The sequence below is a fragment of the Patagioenas fasciata genome, chromosome 2 (assembly GCF_037038585.1).
Source record: "Patagioenas fasciata isolate bPatFas1 chromosome 2, bPatFas1.hap1, whole genome shotgun sequence".
NCBI classification, from domain to species: Eukaryota; Metazoa; Chordata; class Aves; order Columbiformes; family Columbidae; genus Patagioenas; species Patagioenas fasciata.
Window position 1 is genome coordinate 142327157 of NC_092521.1, and position 13676 is coordinate 142340832.

At 37.9% G+C, this 13676-nt stretch overlaps 1 protein-coding gene across 1 annotated transcript in view; it reads right to left on the reverse strand.

The window, feature by feature from the left end:
• Positions 1-310: 310 nt before the first annotated feature.
• Positions 311-13676, reverse strand: part of SDHAF3 (succinate dehydrogenase complex assembly factor 3) — a 31328-nt gene continuing 17962 nt past the window's right edge. The window contains exon 2 of the mRNA XM_065832238.2: positions 311-719. Coding sequence (XP_065688310.1) covers positions 516-719 — 204 coding nt within the window. The 3' untranslated portion in view covers positions 311-515. The remainder of the gene's footprint in view (positions 720-13676) is intronic.

Below are 13676 nucleotides of genomic sequence, written 5' to 3' on the forward strand. Positions count from 1 at the left end.
GAAGAAGACCCTGCCTGTTCTCCTGCCTACAATCCTGATCCTGGTTCCAGTCCGTGCATCACTCAATCCAGCTCCTGTCTACTGCCGAATGCAGTCAGGGACTCCAGGACTTCCCAGTGCCCGCTTTGCAGCCTCAGGCACGACACTGTGCTATGCTGGGAAATTCAATATTGGGTTTGTATATTTTGCATTATTTTCTCTCATTATTAGTAAAGTTTCTTTAACTTTCCAACTTGTAAGTCTCTCTCTCTTGTTCTCCTATTCCCCTTCAGTAGTGGGGAAGGCGGGGGTTAACAAATTATTAATTAAATTAAAGTCTGACACACTTTATTGTTGCCCTGCAATAAATGTGGACACATTTATTCTTGCACAGAAAGCCAAATAGTCAGAGACATGTTTCAGACAAGTTATGCCATCAGCAGTGCCCATTACTGCACAGAAACCACATTCAAGTCCAAGTGGAAAAGGAAGTTTCAAAATGCTTCCATATGCATTAAAACATCTTTTAAAACCTTTCAGTTTTTGCGTTCCGAGTCTTTAGAAATGGTGATTTCTTTATTAGGTTTGGTAGCTTCGTCCATCAGTTCCTTCAGTTGCCCAATCTGTTCATCACGGAAGTCATTAAGTTTTTCTTCTGTGAGCTGGATTCCATACACAGTCTTTTCTCTCAAGTTTTGTTTGTCCTCATTAATTTGTTGCTGTATCAGTGCTGCGTAGTTCTAAAGAGGAAGGGACATAAAGGTCACCAAAATGACAAATGGAGGATTCAGGTCAACTTTTAATACCATCTTACCGTAATAACATACTCTTAATCAACCTTCTACAACAGCCTATTAATCAACATCAAATGACAAAACCCCACACTTTTTATAACAAAGTTAAGACATTTCTAGTATCTATAGTCAGTTTTAAGTAGATGATAGTTTAAAATGTGTGTCGTATATGTACAGGTTAATTTAATTCTGTCATATCATGTACCACCACTGAAAACAAAAATTAATTATAGGTTAAATATGTTTGTGTAGTTATAACTATTAAAATACATGTTTTCTATCTAGAAGGATATCAATAGGATTCACTTTCTAAACTGCTGTATCTGGAAAAGCATTATTCTTGAAGAAATATATTAGAAAAAGCAATCTATAATTAGACACTATCCTACAGCCTTTCTGTCTAACCACTCTCTGCATTTCTGAGAACAGACCGTTTGCACCAGCCCTGGACTGCTCCAAAGGCAGAAGGAATTCAGCAGCTGTGAGACTTCAGCTATTCTGCCAGTTTTAGAATAAATTAGTAAAATTAAAAGTTATGACGGATACCTCCACATTGCATGCTCATTCCCTGAAGAAGACAAAAAATATAACCCCCTTTCTGTACTGGCCTGAACATAGGTAAATTTTTTCAAACTTTCCTTCAATCCCATTGTAACAGAAGGCATTTAGAACATGTTTATTTAAATAACAGTATTTATGTCAGCGGACAGGCAGAACTGTCAGTACATACGACATCCATACCAGGCTGAGCGCCATTACAAGGCAAAACCTCTCAAGGCAGATATGGAACTGGCCAACAGTTCACACCAGTAATGCGGGCATAGCTGGAAAACTGCTTTCGCACTGCTTTGGAGTGATCTTTGACCATTAGAAAAGTTACAACACTTGAGGGTTTTGCAAGGACGGCAGTTCTGCAAAAGTAATTTGGCTGTCAGCGCTACCCCTGAGGCCACTGTGCTCAAAGCCCATCAGTGGGGTCCTGCACCTTCCTCGGCTCCCCGGTCCAGCCCCGTCCCGCTGCAGCCACTCTCCACGACGTCACCATGAGGGAACCTGTCAAAATCCTCATGGCGCATGAACCTACTCAGATGTTTAAAAGTTAAACACACGTTTAAACACTGGGTTGGGAGCTCACACTTCCCTTTTTCTTAAGTGGAACTTAAAAAACAAACTACACAATTAAGAAATTAATTTCAAAAATTAGTTGCTGTTGGAAAAAACAACAACAGGCTTCTCTCCTATTTAGTAAGGGATCCTTTAAAGCATCCTTCAATTTTCAAGCACAACTTAGAATATAACATGAGAAATGGAACTAAAGAACTGTAATGGTAACACCTTTTTTTTTTTTCTTTCTTAATAAAGGATTAAGTATTAGGAGTATTCAAAACCACGGGATTTTTGCAATGAGATATAAGCATTATTTTAAATTCAAATTTTCAGCTGAAAGGAGCCTCATCTTTGAATACTGAATTGTTAATCCAGTTACCAAAGTTACTAAAGCCACTACTTCAGCTGTACATCTAATAACTCCCGAGAAGTAGATAAAAAGGAAAAATGTTATTCATAAGCATGTGATAAATTTGAAAATCACTACATTTACTAACATAAATGCACTACGCTGTTTATGTACCATGTCAAGCCTCACTAAAGTCAGCAGCCCTGCTGCAAAGCTTAATTCATGGCTCTTCAAAGAAAACAGATAGATAAAACAAAGCAGGCAAAACAACAGTAAAATTTTATTCATACAGACTCTGAACTAAACCAATTCCTCATTTCTGTAGTGGTAGAACTTTGTGTTAAAGTTACCTAATAAGAAAAGTAGCAGTTTCATAATACTGAGGTTCTTCCCCACATAATCTCTGCCCTTTTTACATTAAATACACATTCAAAAACGGTGACACTGCAGTTAATCCCTACAGTAATTCTACATCTCCATCGTATTATTTTATGGTAGAGTTGGTCCAATATTAAGGAGGAAATACATATCGTTTTTTTCCTGATGACTGAGTATATCAAACAGTAACAATAAGGTAAAAAATTCTAATGGGTTAAAAAGTCTTCAGCTTTGTGAACCACAGAATTTCTCAAGGTAGATAAACAAATGTGACCTCTGAAGCTGTCAGCAGACAAGTAACACACCAACATGGTACACATCAACTATTCCACCTCATTCTATCTCCAAATTTCTGCACAGAACAATCCGGTCAGTATTGGTTCTAGACTCCAAAAAATAAATTCTCATTACACTAAACAAAAACATTCAAAGCGTATAATTCAGAAACAACACTGAAAGCAAGCAATGCGAAACTCTCCACATCTCATCAAGAGACCTGACTAAATGTCCAACCCCTGAGAACCCTTCCATGCAATGTCCTACCAGGGCAGGTTCCACAATGGGAGAAAAGTCCTTCCCTTCACTAATGATCAACCACCTGGGAGCAGCCAGGGGCTCCAGTGCCTCGGGATAACTGTTGTCTATTTAAAGACTGGTTACAATTTTACAAACTTTGTTGACTAGCAGATCATCTTTAAAAAAAAAAAAATCAAATTAATTACTGGTAAAGACTCTGCAATATTATTTCGGTTTTTAGTCTAGCATCAAATCATCACAGTTCACAAAGCATCAGCATTAAAGAAGTGATGGTCCTCGACAAAGCCACAACGCCCACAGTGCCCTGCATCCGATCACGCAGCGCTGGATGGTGCTTCTCCCTCCCCGCTGCCAGGTGTTCTGCTCTGCAGCACGCCAGTGGGCTCCCATCTGGACATGTCACCGCTGGCTCTTTTTCCCCACTCGTTTTCTAGCTGAACAAATGTTTTGTACATGCCAGAAAGCCTCAACGGTCATGGTTTCACATCGATTTGCAATGTGAACAAAAATTCAAAATTAGACCCTGAAAACATGCTGGGTCTTGGTTGGCTTATGACAGAAAACTTCATTTTACCAAAAGGCAGTGATGCACCAAAGAAAATATGTTTCAGCCTTTACAAAAGCACTGGAAAAAGATCAACTATATGGCATATGTAATTTTCTCTGCCTATGATGCCAGATGACGAACTAACAAAGCTTGAGATATTTAAGTGTTTAACACGTTACTGTTCCCTCAGAAATTCATACTGTTATTAAGTGATCCGTGATTTGTGGAAAGATACTACATCATTTGCTGGTACATAGTTCTGCAATTTAAGGTTCAGCTTCTATACAGGAAATGTGCAATTTTGCTAACTGCACACGAACTTTTAATACATTGAACTCTGAAGTTCAGTAATAGGTTTAAAAGCATAATTTAAAAAACAAACAAGAAAACATGCTAACGTTTGTTCCTTCAACAATATACCTTTGGTCACAAAATATGATGAGCACAGTCCCTCTCTGGCAATAAGGAGAAGCAGCATGTTTGTGTACGCTTTAGTTTTCATTATAACTTAACAGATACAGAATTCAACTATTTCCTGGTGTCATCTTCCCTACCAGAAGAACTGAAACAAGCCCTCTGCTTTACTTCTGCCTCTCATTTTATTTTACATACAACCACATCTTCCAAATATAACAAAACTCCTTTGTCAGTCATGACGCAAATCCCTGGCAGATTTTTCAAGGGCATCTCATTCCACACTCTGCCCACAGAACCACAGACAGGAGACAAGTAAAGCTGCGCCCTGGCAGAGCCAAGCTCAGCGCACACGAGGAGGGCAGAGGCACATGGGTGCGCTCCTCACTTGCACGCATGGTCAAGGGTGGCAGGTCAGTCAGGGACAACTTCTGCACATCAGGTGTTCTTAGGTTGGTTGGTTCTTTCTTCGTACGCAGTTCTTACTACAATGATGTTCTGCCTGCACCAAATGTACTCTATCTGGGCATCTACAAAAAAACAAACAAAAAACAAAACACCAGCTGAGTAGTAAAAGCCTTTGCCCCTTGTACATGATGACCATCAGAAACACAGAGGAGCAGAATCAAGTCCAAGTCAAGACAACCATTCCTGACCATTTACCATCCAAAGATGGCTGACTTATCCAGTACCCAAACCTGGCATGCTGGCCATCCACACCACAGACGGTCTCAGAGCCCCACTCCTCCCAGTACCCAGCCCAGTCTTAACGGAGGGTAATGGTCCGAGGTGCAGACTGGGTTGCTCACTGCATTGCCAACCACAGAGACACCCCAAAACTCTCCATATCACCAATGCAGGGAGGACGACGCCCCACCTGAACACTCTGGTGCTCTCCTTAGAGATGCTGCTTCTGCCCAGAGATCACATTGGTATCTACAGCATGCAAGTTGAATATGGCCATTAGGCTCTCTTAAAATCCTCTAACATGATTAAATACTTGAAACTCTAAGTGATTTTACAAAAATACAGAAGGTATTTGCTGTAGTCCAGGGGTAGCTACTCCTACATTTACACAGTCCTAAAATTACAGTCGGTCCTCCGAAGGCAATTGCGAAGCTGATGTGGCCCCCGGTAAAAATGAGTTTGATATCCCTGCTGTAGCAAATTACCGGAATTTTTTCTTTAAATTCACTAACTGAACCAAATAGTTTTCTTCTGCTGATTCATAAGCATTCACAAAATGCACAAATTATCAGAAGGGCAAGAGGATGGGTGGCACTCAAGGTTTTAAAATGCCACACATTACAGAAAGGGTGTCAGACTTGTTTTCAAAGACTAAATACAGAAATAAAAGCAAAAACCACACAACCAGAAGCCCCACTCCCTGACTGCAAGATGTATAGACTGCTCCCTGGTACAGTGCATGCTGACAGACCTTTATCTCATAGGTAAATATAAAATGATGAAGAGACATGATTTAATTGTAAGATTAAATGGGTTAAGAGCCTATCTGCCCATTTTCACTGGGAAGAACAGTAATCATCATTTCTATTTCCTTTGGCATCCTCCTCACAATGTATAATACTATTAATACATTTTAGAGAAACACTTCAAAATTCTCTGTAAGATTAATTTAAACAGAAAAAGTGAGGATAGAGGTCTCTTCACAGTAACTACCTGTACAATTCACTTTCTTGCCAGATTTCCAGGTTTTCTCTTTAAAAAGGTCCCTAGTTTTAATCTCCCTTACGCAGTTAAAGTCAGCATCTTCATCCATTCCAAAAGACTACCTCCGCATGCAGTCAAAGTAATTATACCACTGATAAACAACAACATTACCTGGGGCCAGATCAGAAGCTGCTGCTCTGAGACATGTTAAACAAACATTGCAGTCAGGCACTGAAAAACACTATCAAATTCTTTTAAATTTCTGTTCTCAGGGTGACAAAAAAAAACCACAAGTGTGGCCTGACAGACCACCCTCATCACTCCCTGGAAGTTAACTTAGAATTGGAGTATTTCAAACCCTGCTTCTTCTAGGAGCAAAATCAAACACATGCTGCTAGGACAGCAGCACAAAGAAATGACTGCGAATGAACAGCACAGCAAGGAACAACCTGTTCTGATCACCGTGCAGAGATCTGTTGAATGAATTACTGTATGCACGTTCAGCCAGAAATCTGCAACTGATTTACTGTATTTTTTATTATAAAACTGTTCTGTTTGTTAAACTGAGTATCAGCAAAAGATAAAATCTTTATAGAAGTGTTTTTTAAATGGGTGATATACCTCATGGAATTCCAGAGCATCTTTATATATTTACCTGAACCTGTAAGTATAGTTGGAAGTGTAATAACAAACCAAAGAAAACAGACAATTTCAGTGGATATTTTTATACACTGATACGTTAAGATATAACAACCTACATTTCATCCTATAAGACAACTTAAAATAGCTCATAAGCATTTTTAAAATGGCATAAAATACAATTACTGTCAAATAAATCACCTAATCTGAATAAAAAGCTATGTGAAGTCACACATCCTCTAACAGGAAAGTGCATTATCAGACAATTTCAAACCACATTTGTTTTTGTAAAGGACACACCATGATCACTTAAAAAACATGTCAATATACTATAAAGGGTGGTGAGTAAATCTTCCTCCTGCTTTTGAAAGTGCTCATCAAATGGTATTTGAATGACACCAGCTAATGACATATGGCTGGCATTATCAGAGTTTCTTAAGTGGAAAATTAAAATAGTAACTGCTGGGAAAAGGGCAACAGAATGCAGACAGGAATCTCACTTTGATGTATGCAGCACAGCAGAGGACCAGTTCCTACTGTAAGTCCTGACAGAAGGTGAAAAAACAACTTGCTCTTCTGGCATTTAAATCGCCTGAGCACCCATCACAAATGTAACAACAAAGCAGAGGCAACTCTGAGCAAAAGGAACTTGCATGAACATTCAGCACTGGCTTAACACTGCTCCTGTCAAAAGTCTGAAGGATACACAGCAAATGGTTATTGCCGAGTGGCTTTGTGGGGAAAAAGATAAAATAAAAAAAAAAAATTCTTGACTGTTAGTGTGAGCACAAGAGGGAAATCTCCAAGATTATTCTCTTTCTGAAAATGCTACAGTACTTTACATGTAAGCCTGGAAAACACCATCATCCAAAAGGTATGAGGCCAATGTTTCATCCACAGACGCTCCAGCTCCAGTGCAGCAGACAACGCTCACATTCCGAAACAAGAGTAAGGCCTCTAAAATGACGCTGTGCTCCAGGTAAATAAAGCACTACAAACAAGCTGATCATCATAAAATTAACGGCTACACTACGAATATAACAGGCATGTATAGAAAAAATCTAGTGACAAGATTATATATTACAAAAATCAATGTTTTTCCTCATGTTTTCTTGTTCTAGCATCTCCTTCATTACCAATGTCACAGCACAGAATCTGTGAACAAAATGTTTACTGTCTACTAAGAGAGGCAGAGTTGTGCAAAGTAACACCAAGTTTTCCGGTTTCAAAACCAGGGAGATTTTCCCAGCATGGACAGGTTACAGAAAGTCACAGAACAGCCCTTCAGCGGGTGGTCTGAGCTACGGCGGCCACAGCTGCGAAGCTGGAAACCTGAGACGGTACTGCAGCAGCAAAGGTACGTGAGGTATGAAATAATATTATAATCCTCCTTCAATTCACTTACAAATCTCTGTCACTCAAATTAAACACACTGTAAACTCAAGTTGTTTGGCTTGAGTGAAGCACCACGGTTGCTAATGGATGGGATACCAGTCATTGTGCTACAGGCTACAGATTTAATCAGCTGTTTCGTTGTATGATTTACTTATATTTCATGAGAGCAATTTGGTTATAAATGCTGCTTTTCTAAGATCTGTTTACTATCTTCTGACAGCTCTTAGACATAAAGAATAAGATGTTTTACACAAGCTAAAAATCTGCCATTTCTTTTACACGTCAAACTTGAGCCACCCTTGATATTTTCTGTTAATAACAGAAAGGTTCAGTGAAACTAAAGTTAGGATGGAATGTGTTAAACAGGTACATTTTATTCAGACGTTTGCTATGTATAAAAATGTGAACACTTAAAAAACAGACTGAGTAGCTTATATGACCAGTCATAAGTCACTAAGTTGAAAGTTTAAGCACATATGAGAAAGAATCGAAAAGGGCATCAGAAAGTAAGCCTTATTTTTATTAAAGCTGCAACACTGCTCACTCTATTTCAAAAAGGAAAAAAATAAAGCGTGATTTTATACAAATTTTTGAGAACTTCAGATTATGTGAAAGAACATAACCAAAATTTTAAAAGGAAGTTTTTCTAACCCAGCAACAGTAAAAATCGCATTCCTGTCAAGATGAGATCCCTGCTCATCCCCTGTGCATCACCATCTCTTCAACAAGGTAGTGAAGCAATCCCTGAAGGGAGAACAAAACAACACCAAGAACCTAACAGTGTGGCTGAACCACTGCCCCTGCCTCTCTGCTGAGGCAGCCACCCCAGTAGCACTCCACAAAGGGAAGGAAAAACAGGGACTGCAGAGCAGCACACAGAGTCCATTTAAGCACAAATGCAACACACAAGTACAAAAATGACAGAGTTTGACAGAGGCCAAACTCGTTCCTAACGTACCCTTCAAGGCCATGAGTGTGGAGAACCCGCCTCACTAAAGAGTGCATCTCCCACCCCCAAAGAAAAACAATGCAAGTGAAAAAATCCCCTTTTCTAGCAAATATACCCACTTGTAATTAATGAGGAGCTCTAAAAATGAGTTGTGTGAAGAGCAGCTTGGATAAGCTACTTTGTATTTCAGTCCAATATTAGAAGGAGGAGTTTGTAGAGGCCATTTCAAGCCAAAGGGACAGTCTAGAACTTGCGATGGGATTGTCTCCATCTAAATGTTACGTGTCTAACTGCAGCAAGGGATGCAGGTTGGCTTTGTGTCGAGCATCAGAAACTTCTGTCTTAAAGATGACGTGATGACTGGATACGCTGTCCTCCAGAGATGTGGGTCTCATCACTGCAAAAGCAACTACGTGTCTCTCTCTCGCTGGAGATGACTGGATTTAATCAGCTTCCTTCCTTTCTTATGGTAAAAGGGAAGTGTTCATTAGTTTGGGGGTTGTTTTTTGTTTTGTTGGGGTTTTTTAATTATAAAAGGCAATAAAAATACCATTTATTTTCAAATGAATCCATAATCTCTCCCCTAGAGCTTGTTTTACCTTTGGGTAACCCTGATGAAGTCAGACTCGGCAACATTGCAGTTCCTTTTTATCCTTAGAAAACTTCGAATTATGTGGTATTTTAATTTCTGAGTATGGAAAACCATGTCACCATTTCTAATTACAATGCACAGGAGTAAACCAGATTTCTCCAGGACAAAGTCAGTGGATCGTAAAAAACTGATACAACCAGACTCAAAGTTTTAGAAAAGTTAATCTGAAAAAAAAGCCAAGAGAACTTTAACAACATTATGTTTTTCCAGGAGATTCAGGAAGGATGCTAGAATATGTGATTATCGAACAAATTTCACGGTAGTGACCACAGTAACATAATGATGCACACACTGCAAATATACAGAACTGTTACCGTATAAGGGGTTTGGGTTTTGGGAGGAGAGAATGAAAAATTGTTCAGCTAAAATGGAGCCAGGGAATATAATTATGTAATACTTAGTAATCAGCAAGGAGAATTATTATTTGATCAGGAAGGTATAAATGGACTACTTTTTTTAACACAGTTTAGTAATATCATTAAACTGGAAGAAATGACATTTATTTAGAGGAATGTGAAAAAAAGCTTCATGACTAACTCAGCTTTGCTTATAGCTTAAATAACGTGTTATTTTAATGTCCTTTTTTCATGTAAGACTTATAAGATCATAATTTGAGGTGAAATTGGGAAGCTCGTGGCCTGACCATCAAGGTAAACATATGTCAATGCTATTATGTCCAAAACAGAGCATGACAGAATCTCAGAGTGACTTTACTGTCATTTGTGGAAAAACAAGCATCAGTACTGTACATCAGGGCCAAAATCTAGGTCACTAAAAGCTTCCTGCACCAACTGGTAGCAACCATAGTCTTTAAGATCCTTTCAACTTATGTTAATAAGCTTCATCTCAGACCTTAAATAGAAAGCTTGAGCTTGCTTTAGTGAAGAAGGGAAAAAAAATCAGAACATACTTGATGGAAAAACAGCATTTCAGAAAAAATAAAAAGACCAATCAAGTTTTGAAAAGAGATTGATGTGGAATGTAGAAACAGGTCAGGAGAAAGAGGTGGGAAGGAGAATCAAAGAGATGGTCATGCACATGGGTTCCAACGGCTTGACAAGATCCTGTCATGGCCCTCTCCCCTTGGACATGCTGTATCATCCAAAGCATGAGCTCCACCAAAAAACATACTTATTCTATGAAAGAACTTAAAAAAAAAATCTTCTCTGAAGCATATATCAGTATTTGAGAGCATTTTAAATTGGTACTGGAGACAAAAACACGGGGAAGAGAAATTTACTAAAAAACTCATTAGAACTTACTATAGTTAATAATTCAAGAACAAAACATGGCTAATTATTCAGTCTGGACCTTTATCTGTAAAAATTATAATGAAATTACACTAATAACAAACTCTAAGATTGCTGTGACTGGACAAATAAACTACAAACCAGAAAAGTTAAACTTCTTCAAGAACATTGTTTCATATTTTCATACATATCCTAATAAATCCTCAGCAATTTGAAAGATGGTTATTTCTTGACTCAGTTTCTGGTTTGCTTTGACATTTTTTGCTGTGCCTGGCAGTTCTCTGGCTAATAAAAGAGCTGTCCTGTGCACTTCTGTCTACTGCTGATGTTTTGTCTGGCAACTAGTATGCCACAATCTCACCGAATATTCAAGGGTTTTTCACATGCTGTTAATTTAAAGCAGGGCAAGGGAAAAAACTGGAAGTAATAGTTCAGTTTTAGGAACTTATTCAACACATCAGTTATACAGTAATGTTTCTATTTAAATATTAAGCTAGGAAATCTTGGCAAAGTGCTTCACTGCAGATAATTCTCCGACAAATATCAACACTAAGTACCGGCATTTTACCTTAGAAAACCTAAAGACTGTTTCAGCAACATAATCACGCAACTATAATTAAAGCACACAATGCAAACATCACTTATAGACTCCCGCACCAATTCTTTATATAGACAACAAGCATCTTAAATTTGCAGTTTTTTCTTTCACTATTACTTCCAGATTTCCAAGGAAGACAATGATTTCACATATAGATATTCACAAAAGGAAAATAAAACCTGTTTCCAAGACAACCACATTAGTTTCTAGACTGCTAGATAGTAAGAACATGCAAAAGATTACATATCCCAGGTGATGACACTTAGAAGACTTTCCATGCACGTTCTTTTACTCAATTTATACCAAATGAAGCATGTTAAGTGTAATACATATTTTAAAAAAAGACTCAGAAATCTTATTTCTCCATTACTCACATTCCTATATGCTCATTAGAGCCAAAGCCTTAAACTAATACATTAATAAAGAAAACCTCAAGTATAAACAAAAATTTAATCCACTAATAGGCATCTTGCATTGATTTCCCTGACACCACAAATAACCTTTCTGCTGAGGGGGCACTGAAGTTTTTACTTTAATGGACCTGTAGAAGAATAATGTGCTCGAATGAATTAAGTAAAAAGTCATGGGCGATATTTGATAAACAGACCAAAAGGTCATTAGCGTAAAAGTCAGATCCATTCCTCAGGACAAACAGTTTAAAGTGAATAAATTCTACATTTCCTGTTCCAATGCAACACATGGGATACTAATTTAGCAACAAAAAATACTGAGTCAAAGGCTGATTTTCTTGGCCAGTCTTCCCATGGTCCCTCTAGTAACAGGGAGGAAAGACAAGGCCTACCTGGGTGCCTGTGGAGGCATTTAAAACAGACCTGTTTCTTCACAGAGCACTACCTGGGAGACTGGCCATCAATAAAAGCAAGCCTACATAGAGGTGGATTCATCTGGTTTCAAACATTAAAAAATAATACTGCCATAGGTGAATTATTATAGGGGTGTTACTTAGATAAATACAGCATTCAGTCTGGTACTCTTGAAAAACCTACTCTACAGAAATAACTCAGCGTATTTAACTACAATCACTTCAATCCTTCTTGCTTTTAATTAGCAGCAATAATGCATCTCTATGCATCTCTATTAAAATAAATGCATACTGATGTAACTTAAGTTTTCTTTCAGACAACTAAAAACATACTGGTTTACATTTGTAAACTCACTCTATGAAAAGAAGGCTTATTACTGCAATTAACATGTACTTAATAAAAGAAGAAAAACATTAACTCATTGGCCTCTGTGCTAAAACCCAGTGCAAATTTTTCAAGTTCTTGTTGTTGCAGCAAAAGATGCTAAATGATGTTCAAGTTTTAGACCTGACATACACCTTACATACACATAAACATATCTCTGTTAAATGAAGTTAATAATATAAACTGTTTAAAAAGTCTTTCATATCCTCCAAGTAATAGGATGAATCACAGCATTTCCTTCTTCTTTAGTTTTATTGCTCTCAAAATTACAACAGAAAGTTCCTTACTCCGTTATATTTTGCTAAAATACAGTGATACAACATACATGCAGTGAGAAAGTCATCTGACACAACGGTGCAGACAAAAAAAAAGGTCAGAGAAATTAAAAGTTCCCACTCTAAATATAATTCTAAAATTGTGGTGATATTTTTAACAGTTTAAAAAAACCTCTAAACCTACAAATCTGTATATCTTACTAAGGATTTTTAACTTGCAAATTTTATACAATCCCTGAACTACTTCAGAAGTAGCCGCAGAACTGAAGACAACAAATGTGTCATCAGTTCGTTCAAGAGGTGCTATAAAGGAGTACTCATCTCTACTGACTACATCAGAGCACCCAAATCTGAAAAACCCCAAAACTTCCATAATCATTTGCAAGTCACTTTATCCAACAGCTCTGACATTTAAGAGGATTTTCATAGCGTCTGTCACAATGCAGCAAGTATGTGCTGGGCTATCACAGAAGACTGAAGGGATTAAGTACAGAAGGAGAAAGGAAAATTCACTGATCTGGTGAAAAAATTTCAAAATCCAATAAAGGACTGTAGAGACAGCTAATTTGAAAGTACTTCCGAAAAAATGCCAGAAAATATTCTGTACTGTGCGTAGGGAGATCAAATACAGATCAAATTCAAGACTAAACACATTCTCTTGTAATCTCTATACAACAAATATTTCAAAATTAACTCACCTAAATCTTGTTCTATTTCTTCTTTGTTGTTTCTGCTACTGCAGGAGGTTTTCCAGCTATTAAAGGGGACTTGTTTTGAATTAGCAAATGAGAGGGAAAACTGGGTAGGGGAGTAATAAAGGGTTGGAAATCAAGTAAGTGAAATAGTTCAGTGTTCCGCATACTTCATCTTGAAATGAACACTTAGTTAACAAAAACTTGAGCTTTTGCAACAAAAACCCAGACTGCCTACTTAT